This window comes from Oryzias melastigma, linkage group LG1, assembly GCF_002922805.2.
Source record: "Oryzias melastigma strain HK-1 linkage group LG1, ASM292280v2, whole genome shotgun sequence".
NCBI classification, from domain to species: Eukaryota; Metazoa; Chordata; class Actinopteri; order Beloniformes; family Adrianichthyidae; genus Oryzias; species Oryzias melastigma.
Window position 1 is genome coordinate 20,562,295 of NC_050512.1, and position 11,368 is coordinate 20,573,662.

At 37.9% G+C, this 11,368-nt stretch overlaps 2 protein-coding genes across 5 annotated transcripts in view; one reads left to right on the plus strand and one right to left on the minus strand.

The window, feature by feature from the left end:
* adamtsl7 (ADAMTS-like 7) overlaps positions 1-2,672 on the plus strand; it is a 9,456-nt gene extending 6,784 nt beyond the window's left edge. The window contains 2 exon segments of the mRNA XM_036214381.1: positions 859-1,003; positions 2,100-2,672. Of these exon segments, the coding sequence (XP_036070274.1) occupies positions 859-1,003; positions 2,100-2,254 (300 nt within the window). The 3' untranslated portion in view covers positions 2,255-2,672.
* A 2,924-nt stretch (positions 2,673-5,596) lies between these two features.
* ptpn9b (protein tyrosine phosphatase non-receptor type 9b) overlaps positions 5,597-11,368 on the minus strand; it is a 9,520-nt gene continuing 3,748 nt past the window's right edge. For all 4 annotated transcript variants that reach the window (XM_024289523.2, XM_036213000.1, XM_024289524.2 and 1 more), the window contains exons 4-13: positions 10,935-11,059; positions 10,511-10,616; positions 10,293-10,403; positions 9,360-10,213; positions 9,174-9,270; positions 8,698-8,767; positions 7,619-7,697; positions 7,346-7,496; positions 7,052-7,259; positions 5,597-6,455 (exon numbers count right to left, since the gene is read on the minus strand). In XM_024289523.2, coding sequence (XP_024145291.1) covers positions 6,232-6,455; positions 7,052-7,259; positions 7,346-7,496; positions 7,619-7,697; positions 8,698-8,767; positions 9,174-9,270; positions 9,360-10,213; positions 10,293-10,403; positions 10,511-10,616; positions 10,935-11,059 — 2,025 coding nt within the window. In that variant the 3' untranslated portion in view covers positions 5,597-6,231. The remainder of the gene's footprint in view (positions 6,456-7,051; positions 7,260-7,345; positions 7,497-7,618; positions 7,698-8,697; positions 8,768-9,173; positions 9,271-9,359; positions 10,214-10,292; positions 10,404-10,510; positions 10,617-10,934; positions 11,060-11,368) is intronic.

An 11,368-nucleotide genomic window follows, 5' to 3' on the forward strand; every position in this document is an offset into this window, starting at 1 on the left:
ATCAGATGTGAGACTCTTTATCATACACTAACTACACATACAAATATCTAAAAATCATACATTGCTCGTTACGCACACACAAAACCGTATTTATGCTCATATATCAGATGTGAGACTTGAGTGTAAATGATGCGTTCAAATGCTGCTAGAATGCTGGGTCATTAGAGTTCCATCAGCATTTAATGGCATCACGTACACATGAATCGTGGTGATGGGAAGAGTCTCACATCAGATTTGTGTGTGCGTATCAGGCGATTTGTGCATACTTTTTGCAGATTTGTATGTGGAGTTCGTTTCAAACTACTGTATCTAAAGTTGTAAATTAAAGTGTCAATTGTATTTAGCATATTTTTGCATTTTTTAATTTTTGTACATGTGAATACATAATTGCAAGTACAATTACGCACAAAATGAATTATATGAGTTATAAATCAAGATTTATGCACTCACAAATTGAATGAGACTAATTTCTCTCCATACAAATGCGAAACTTTTATTGTTTTTTGTGTATCTGTTTCATCTCGTTTAGAAGAAAGAAACATTTTTGACAAAAGAAAGGTTCTTCTCAAAGATGAATTCAAAATGTGTTTTGAAGATGTTCCATTATAAAATCTAAACTTTTAAAAATCAAAGTTCAACACACAAAAACTTGAATCTCTTATTCCATCCAGTTTGGCTAAGTTTGCTCTCAAGTGTAAAATAAAGGGATGCTAAAATGACAGTCTTCTTATACATTCATGAAGTTTTGAGACAAGTGAGGACTCTGATGTCTGATGCATTTTTAGGGGTTTTTGCTCCTAAATGCCCTCAGCAGTCTGTGTTCAGTTGTCCTGCTGCTCTCTCCGTGCATCTCCTCAGTGCTCCCGCTCCTGCAACAGCGGCTACCGGGTGCGTGAAGTCCGCTGTCTGACTGACGACATTGTTCCAAGTGATGACTGTCAACCAACTTTAATTCCTGAGAGTCAGGAGGAGTGCAACAAACAGCCATGTCTGACTGAAACCAGTAGGTCTGCCCAACACTACAGTGACACCAGGGGCGGAGCTAGAACATTTGGTATGAGGGGGGCTGAAGGGGGGTAGAAGCCTTTGGAAGGATGAAATATGTTTTATTTTTGTCATTAATGACAAAAATTATTTAAGGTATTTTGCTAGGAGCTGCCCCCTTGCTCCCCTGTAGCTCCGCCCCTGACCGATACTGACTCCACTCTGCGTGTTTGTATGTGTGTGGCAGCAGGTTAGTAATATTTAAGGTAAGGTTGAAAGAACTGAGGCATCTGTGTTTCTTTTGGGATGATGATGTTGAAAATGATATTTAAATTCATTAAATATGTATATTACATTTAAAGACCCACTCCAGTGAAAACTGTGTTTTTAACATTTTGGCATTTTTCACGATGGAGCACACAAAATTAAGCTTTAAATTTATTTATTTTTTTTAGATTTATTTATTCAAATTGTTGTGAATCAGGAGCAGATGTAAAAATCCCATTGGAAAAACATCATATTTGTGTCATAAATATGGTAGCACGCTGGCCAAGCCACTCCTGCAGAAACTATGTTCTAGAAAATGACAGTTTTTAAAATTCTACCTAAAAAATAGACTAATAATTAAAAGATCACTGGAAAAACTTTTAAAATAGATCAAAAGATGATCAGAGTGGAACTTTAATTACTAACTAAACAGTTTTCAATTATAAGCTTTTAATTTTGTAGCTTCAAACATTTACTTTTTTAAAAGAGACCTTGCTCACACAGAGCATTAGATTTTCAATTACTTGTTTAGTAAGAATAGCAAGAAACTGCTGGTAACAGATGTTTTTGTCTGGCTGCAAGCAAAGCATGACACGCCCTGACTTATGATCGATTAGACTGCATATTTTTAGAACCACTTTTTGCAACAGTCTGAAAAACAAATCAGACTCAATGTTTTTTTTAATTAAAATTTTTCATTGTATTTGTTTGTGCAACCTTTTTCTGTAAATGCATCAAATTGAAACACATATTAACTGAAGTTTATATGACCTAAACAGACCATGTTCTATCAGAACTATCAAATGCATGACTTCATCAGATTTTGTTTTGCTTATTTTGCTTGACAGATCCACTTTGCAGCGACCAGTTCCATAACTGTGTGTTGGTGGTCCAGGCTCGCCTCTGCGTCTACCCGTACTACAGAAGAGTTTGCTGCTCTTCCTGCTCTCGCACCCAGAGGACGTACCCCATGTCCATGCAAAGGAGCCGCATTCATCGGTGATGCCTTTCCTAGAAGGACATGTCCCATGTCATAAGAGAAGTCTTAAAAGAACAAAAATACCAGTATTTATCTAAGGACTATAAACTGTGTATGAATAGTATCTTATTTTAAAATGTGAAATTGTATGTAAAATTCTCGTTGTTTTTTTTTTCTTTTATCTCCTTCTGGGTATATTTGATATTTAGTATTTATGGAAATAATATATACAGTTTGTAGTTTCTCAACTGTCTGAGATTTTTCATTTTGTCATCACATTTTAGATTTTTGTTCAGACCCTCTAAAGAACTTTGTTTTCTAATGTTTTTTGTTTGTTTGTTTTGTGACAAAAAACACCATACAGAATCACTAAACCCATTTAAGAATTTTGATTTTGTTGATTAACTGTAGAGCTGGTCATAAAAAGAAAAAAGGTGAATCGTAATCATCTACTTACAAATTGACATTTTGATTGATGAGATCCAATGACTGATTCTTCTTTTAAAACAATTTTTAAGCAAAACAATATGTGCTCATTTTCAACTGTTCATCGATTTATAAATGAGTTACAGCTTAAAACAGCTAAACAGTGTAAAAGCCAGTTTGGAAAAAGATTCCGAAGAGAAATGTGAAGGTGAAATTCTCAATCTTTTTAAAATTAAATTAAATCAAATCACAAAAAAGGGTGAAAAAAACAATTCAAGGAATTACTTTTGACGAAAAGCCCTAAAATGGCTATTAAAATTTTTCAAGGCATACAATATTTTTCAAAATAAAAGTCTGCATGCCATGTTAAAATGAGTGTTGTAGAGGATCCAAATGCAGTTTAATCATTTTAATTTTGTTCTTATTATATTTAAAATTCTATCAAACCCAATTTTAATGGATAGATTTCAGTATTTGTCGATAAAGACATTTTCTGCTTCTTCTGGTTCACAGCGTAGAATATTTTAGAATAAAATACTTTCAATTATATATTAAGTAATAGAATACATTTATATTATTATCTGTTGCTGATTTTTGCCCTAATATGTAATTCTTCACACCTCCCTTTTGAGTCATGTGATCACATTTGGAACACCATAATTCAAGAAAGTAAGACCATTGCTTTAATGGGACAGCTGGGTTGACAGCATGTAAAAGGCCATAATTCAGTCACATGAACTAAAAAATAAACAAAGGACATGGCTGACAAATGAACATTGCATTCCATAAAAAAAATGAGACCACAGGAACCAGAACTCTTAAATACATACTCCCCCCTTCCCTATTATGTAGCTTTACATTAAAGGTCCAAATGGTCCCAAGGTCCTCTGGAATCTGTGTTCTGTGTGGGGCTACGCTGTTGGCGTCCATGCAAGTCGGCGGTGGAGGATGTGGAACAGAAATATAATCTTCAGGATGAGCCTAAGCCTTTGGCATTGCGGGCTGCAGGGTCCACATTCACAAAAGAGAAAACAAATTGCTTGATAAAAGGTCTGACACTGTCACCCCAAAACATTCAAGGCTCTCTTTCCATGCTGATGAACCTCAACTCTCTCTGCTTCTAGAACGCATCTACAGCGGTGTACATAACAAAGCACATCATCTTCAACTCTACTATAGCAGGACGTCGTTCAAATAAAGACTAACCAGGACCGGTCATTTGGTAAATGCACCCTCAGATGAAGAGCAACACAAAGGATATTACAGCTGGACGACAAAAACTAAGGCACCGTGCAAAAGCAGTGTGTGAAAAACGTCTACATTGGCTGGGAAGTTCAGCCCAGCTTTCAAATGCACTTGAGCAGCAAGAGAGATCATCTCTGTGAACGCAGGTTTGGAGTTGAGCAGAAAAGATGTCGATCAATGATTGTAAAGGATCGGCCGTTCTTCCTCGTCCATTAAAAGAGGAGTACAAGTTCAATGATAATCTATTACTAATTTCTCGTACCTCCCGAATGGAAAACACTTCCAGAAATACATATTTCACCTAAATTGAAGTCAGAGGGGTATCTGTCCAATTAGCAAACATCAATCTTTTTAAAATTTGCACAAAAAACATTATTTGGACAGACAGAAGTGTAACCAGTTTATGTAGTCTGTTTAGTTTGTAACAATTGTTTATATTTTGAAGCCCAATGAGGCAAATCTCTTTGTGATTTTGGGCTATATAAATAAAATTGAATTGAATTGAATTAATGATATGGGCTTCTTCTCCAACCAGAGGCTAAAGTTTGTTCTACGAGCTACTCTATCATGCAACACAATTTCTTTCACAACTACTTTGGCATTTAGTTTAGATTTTGTTGAGACCACAGCAACATATCACCTGTTAACCTGAGGATGTAGTTACCAAGGACCCGGTAAATATGGACATGCATGTGCACAAACGTATGTCCAATGTAGAAAAACTGTAAAATTCTAGGACAGTATGATTATTTTTAAAAAACAAACTATATATTTAAAGAGATGATTCTTTTTTTTGTTTTTTTGAAAATATCTCCCATAGCTCTTTTTGTGTTTTACTCGGGACAGATTATTGTTGTTTTATTTTGAAAAGTTTGATGGACTATGAAATAAACTAAAGCTAGCTTACCAACAATTACTTCCTTCACAGAGTACAAGCAGCACTGAATTTCAATCTAAACTTCAAATATAATCATTCAGCTTATGAGAAGAAATGTTCAGTCGCTGCGTCGTACCAACATTCACGGATTTGGATAATGCAAAAGTTTGAGAAAGCAACCAGTGAAATGGAATAAAATACAAAAATGTATCTATTTTTTCTTAATTACCAGATGGAGAACCAGTAAGAGACACAAACAAAACTGAAAATCAATTCTTACCCCCTGAGGTCAAATGATAAAATAACCATGTTTGCAACCAGAGCTTACTCCTGGATTTTTTTGTCATTATTCTAAGTAGTGTGCTGTATACAGGACTTCAGGCAAAACGTGGGAGTCATGTGCGACACTTAACTATGCCAGTGCAGTAGTTTGGGTGTTACTTCCTATAAGAACACTAATCTAAGGACGATGTGAAGGCACGATTATCCGAGGCACGCTAGACCTCAGGAACCAAACAGATATGGTACTAAGAGATTCAAAAGGTGAGCAGAGTGAGAGCGTACAGTTTTTGATACGGTTCGGATCTGAGAACGAAGAGGCAGTGAATCAAGTTAAGGCCAAATTACTCCAGAACAGCAAAACAAGCTTCAGATTTGTCACAGAAGATTAAAAGCAAATGTTTTTCCTCATAGCTGGACGTGCTGTAGAGTACGTCCTTCTAAAGGTTAAGTCTTTTCTTCTTTGCTCTTTTTTCAAATGGTGTTATTAAGCACAATAAAGTATAAATGTATGATACAAGAATATACATGGGCTTCAGTCTACGTTATCTCAGTAAAGGAATACATCCAAGCATTCTGGGTAAAGACTTTGGCTTTGAAAAGTTAGTCTACGTTTGCACAAATATGAAATGCACATCGAAAAGAAAGCATAGAAAAAATAATGGACAAATGAAAGAAAGTGGACAAAAGACTTCACACAGTAATCTGTCACAACAACTCTCACAGCGAACCATTACTTCCAAAACAAAACAAAGATAAGTCCTCAAGTTTGACCTTTTCTCGCCCCTCACGCTCCATGTGTGAGCAGACTTACTTGTTCAGAGCTGAGAAGGAACAAGGAATATAAAAAAAAGGACAAGGACTCAGACTTAGAGGACTTCAGTTCAAGTTTGTCATTCCTCATGTGCAAGTCAGTATAAAAAAATGCTACAATTTGTATGTTTGTCAACAAGAAGAGGCTGAGTCTGCTAAATAAAAAGGGGTTTTAATATTGGCAGGCCAGCTTGCTCATGAATGCAATGTAGAGTTTCCACTGCAAGGCTCCTCGTCAGCTCCACGTGCTGTAAAGGGAGAGTAACATCCTTTCTCGCTGGCAGACAAAGGGTCTCCTCCTTCCTGAATTGCTGCTTCTCTCTTGTTCTCAGGTCGGTTAACCTGTTCGTGCAGTCGCCTCTCACTCGCTGTCAGTCTCCAAGTCTGAGTCGGACCATTGCACTGGGGACAGTTTCCCGTGACGCTGGGCGTATTCGATAATCGCCGTGTAGCAAAAATAGTACTGATCCCAGGTCTGGATGCTGAAAGCTCTCTGTGTGCGCATCCTTCGCACGGTCTGATGCACGTCGGCGGTTCCCACGTCCTCCAGCTGAGATAGGCAGATGTCCAGAGTGCAGAATGTACCTGCACATCAAGAGAGGAGGAGTTAACAGATTAGCTTTTGACTAAGTCGACTCTTACAGTTGTTCAAAGAACTAAAATACCTGATGTCAAACTTTAAAGGTTTAATATGTACAGTTTTTTTTTATTCTGTAAATTCTGTTCGTCTTTTTTTCAATAAAAATGCTATTTTATTTCTATTTTCTGGTCTTTCTTCACTTTTTTGTACACTGAATCCAACTTTTCTAGTAGCAAACACAAAGTTTATTTGTAGTAATACAACCTCAGGGGCAGTCATTGGACCTGGGAGACTTTCCCTTCCTCACTTTTACAATTCACTTCTTTCACACAGTCTGGATTCGGACCGACATTGTGCCGATAATAAGACTCACTATCTGACGGCGTTTGTTATAAAAGCAACTTCAGAAAACGGGTCAAAGGAGTAAAATATATATATATATATATATATATATATATATAAGTTTATCATTTACTATGATGAAAAATTAAGACTTTGCTTTGGATCACTGGATGCAGCATGATAAATGAGACCTTCTCCATGTTTCTATGTGCTCTGTGGTCACTATGCTGTGCCTGGGGTCTGTAAACGTTTTGCTTACCTGTTCGTCCAATTCCAGCACTGCAGTGAACAACCACAGGAGGTCCCCATGGAGGCCCCCTCCAGCTGGACCCCAGGTTTTGGACGGCAGCCTTCCTTCTTTCAAGAACATGCTCACGGAAGTCCAGCATGGCAGATGCACTTTTTGGCACCCCGAAGTCAGGCCAGCTGACGTAGAGGTAGTGGCTTACTTCGCGTTTCTCCCCAGACTGGAAAACACAGAAGGCAGATCCTCGAGCAAACTCAAGTAAACAAACATGTTAAAATTGCTTTTTTTTAAGGTTGCCAAATGTACCTGTGTGTTGTACAGTTCCAGATGGGTGAGTTGGAAATCCTGAAACAACTGATTATGTGTATTCCTGATCAAGAAGTATCCGTGCTTCTCCGCCTTGCCCTCCTCCAGAGGCCAGTACTGTCCACATTTGACACGACCCCGCTCCACAACCCTGAGAAACAACAACATTCTCATTAATCTACCCATCCTTTGTAAATGCAAACACAGAGCAAGAAACTTTTGGTAAAATCAATTAAGATGAGGAGAAATAAAAAAATATTTTAAAAAAATCACCTGGTGGTCATAACAATGATAAGTACCATCTGTTCCCAAACCATCCGCCAGAAGTCACCAAAGGTTTTCGGCAGAGGACCTGCAGGAAACAGAAAACTGGATCATGATGAAAGTACTACAATGCTGACAGTGAAGAGAGGAATGCAAAAGAAAGTTCTCTATAATTTTAGACTTTCCCACATAAACTGAAATGCATTTAAAACGGAATATTTTGTAAATCCTCATCCATTAACACTGATAACTAACCATTAGTACAGAAGACACAAAATAGAAATGTTTATACAAAACCAATGTCTTTTTAAATAAAAAAAATATATACATTTCTAATATCAAGCATTCTACGTTTTCCAAAATCTGTTTGCAGATCCACACTAAAATGATGTTAATGAGAGGAATTAGGGCTGCACAGTTTAAGTAAGACATTCTTTATTTAACTTAATAGTATCGCTGAACAGCTACAATTGTTTCCTTGATTATAACAGTTGGCAAAGCGGACATTAAAACTTTATAAAAAAAAACAGTAAACCATTTATAAATGTTGCATTGGTAAAAACTGTGGAGACTCAACTGCAATCTTCACAATACCAATTTTCACAATTATCTCTATATTTTTTTACTTGGAGAATACGAAGATATTTTGTAAGAAATAAGGTGAAAGACTGAACAGTAATGAGCCAAACTCTACTCCAGAAGTCACATGGTCTTGTCGTGTATGTATGTAAAAAAAATAAAAAAAACACTAGAAAGAGCACACAAGCATATAAAAAACTGATCTACTCAGTGATTTACATTTCAGTTTTACAATTTCACACATGCAAACGTTTTTGTACCACAACTTAATAAACATCAAAATGAAAGTAAAAGCAGAGGAGAGCAATATTTAAATTAAATGTGAGAATGTAAGTGAAAGAAAGTCAGCATTTGTTTGCCAAAAAAGGCTTAAATACAAAAAGAAAAACATGAATTTAAACTATGGCCTTCTTCGCATACATTCTACACTGCCTGTGACTATGGATTACTGTTTTTTTTTTGCTTTTTACATTAAAAAAATCCCAAAGTTTTCAGAAGCAGTAACTCACCCTGAGTAGCAATGTAGGCGTTGCGGCTCTTGTACCCGTCCATGAAACTCGCATTAATGTAATCAGATGTCTGCAAACACATTAAAGAGACGTCGGCCAAAAGATTGACAGGTTCTTAATGAGAACTGGAAGTGAGCTATCATCTTTTAATTTTTTTAATCAACAAATGGAAACAAATAATTTTGTAAGAAATGACTGTGCATTTAGATTTTAAAGACTCACTCCAAAGAAAATTGTGTTTTTGGAGTTTCCTCATAATTTAGGACATATATAAAATAATTTTAAAGTATTTCTTTATTCAAATTCTGATGGATCAAGAGCAGATAAAAAGCTCAGGAAATTCAATTTAAAACTGTTTAGGACCCTTTTAATACCACTTTAAATATTATAAGCTGCACTAACTTAGAACTTAAGGCAGTTTCTTCCTTTACAGGGTCTTTTGTTTAAAAAGTTTTAAGCATCATCCTAATATTTACCTCATCTTCATCATCACAGAGCTGGCAGAGATGCACTCGCGACTGGTCCAGGCAGAGAACATCGCTGTAGCGGTTTTTGATCTGATTGGACAGTTTTCTGCAAAGACACCGTGGAGTTCAGCTAACATCATTCACACAATCTTCCATCACCAGGCAGACAAGTCCTGTGGTACTGGGGACTCTTACTTGGAATAGTCAAAGGAGCCTGCTGGAGGCTCCTTGCGGATGTCCTCGTACTCCTGATAAATGCCCCTCTTCTTCTTCCTCTTCACGTAATCCACCAGTTCATACAACGTCATGCCTCCCTGATCCGGCATGTGGACAGACACTTCCATGTAGCAGCTCTCGTCGGGACCCCACGATGAAGACAGGGGAGGGGACTGTGAGGAAGGCTGGTTGGGTGCTCGAGGCAGAGATTTCTTAGGCAAAGAAGGTAACCCTCCCTCTTCGTCACACTCCTCGTCCTCCTCATTTAGTCCTTCATTTTGAGACTTATGGCCAGAGTCTGTCGTCTTAGAAGCAGCATCCCCCTCTTCCTTCTGTGAAAGTGGCGTGTCAGGAGGGGTGTCTGACTGTGGGGGAGCTTGGCAGCCACGGCCATTCATGTTTGCGTTGGGGCCACCAACGCTCTCGGTTGCTCCGCCCACTGCGGAGCCGTTCCAGTGCTGGTGGTTCCCGTGAGAAGCAGAGTTTGAGCCCTGCTGCAACTGGCCGAGGCCTCGAGTCCTGCTGTCCCCCGCATCACAGTGGTTATGGGGGTTAGCATTGTTGTCGTCGTGACAGTTAGAGTTAACCAACTGTGTGTTCGTGTGAGGGTGGGCCAGAGTGACACCTATACTTTTGTTACTGTTATCTAAGCTGTAAGAGCGCAGCAGTCTTCCCACACAGTCGTGCGCATCATCCTGAATGGTGTTCGTTTGCATGTTAACACAGGACTGGATCCACGCCACGTGGCTGTACTGAGACGTTCCGCCCAAATGTTCGGGGAGGGAGGAGACGGGGATGTGACTGATCAACTCATGGGCTTTTACTGTGCAAACCTTACAAAAGAAACAAACACATGAAACAAAACCGGACCAGATAATATGTGAATCTATGAAGTCAGATGAATGCTCGTACCCTTTCCCTCAGTTTTTCACGCACAAACAGGCGGAGAACAGCAAAAGGCGCTCGAAACCAAAGAGGAGAGGAAACAATGAAGACACACTTTAGACGGGCAGGAAAAGCTCCCTGTGAAACACAAACAAACAAATATACACAAGTCAGATGTTCTTCATCTCATAAAGACCACAGGACAGCCACAAGAAAGATGAGGCAAACCTACGCCTCAGATTTACCTTCAGCAAATTGAGAATCTTGACACAGAGCTCATAGTCAAAATTTCCATACGTGGAGTTTGTCATGTCGTAAATAAATATGAGCCCATCTCTTTGAGTTTGCACACTGGAAAGCACATGACAAGAGTGAAAAGTTGTCTTTGATGTTACACCTCAGAAGATAAACATCAGAACAGAAAAGCAATTTGCATTTTTTTGCTACTTTTTTGAGAAACAAAAAAATGCACAAAAGACAAAACTGAACTGAACATAAAAATACAGAAATATTACATATTTTAAACTGTAAAGACAATAAAATCCGAGTTTATACTTAACTGTTATGCAAATTATTAAAAAACAAAAGAAAGAAACATATAGAAAAACAAAACAACTTTCTAACGCAAAAAGAAATGTGTATGTCTATACTGTATGATCAGAAAAGTACCTCTCTATGGCTTTGTCCAGCTGATAGATGATGGCTTGCAGCACAGCTTTGTGGGTAGTGACGTCTGGTCGATGAAGGCGGGCAGTGAAGAGCGCTAAAGCTGCACCCTTAGCATCTCGGCCAGGCTGGTGGAATCATCAAATTGTTATCATAAACACCAATGAAAATTCATTAAAAAATGTTCAACGTGTAACAATTACCATAACATTGAAGGAAAATTTTAACTGTTGTTGCCTAGATTGGGTACATTTTTTGTGTTTCTACATAAACTACAAAAAAAAAAAGAAAAAAATCAGAGTATAGGCTTATCATTATGGCCATAGTTAAACTGGTCTTAAAGATTGGAAATGTTTGGCTTCCTTGTAAATGTGCTCAACTTATACAGTCATGTGAAAAAATTAGGACACCCTTTGAAAGCATGTGGTTTTTTGCAA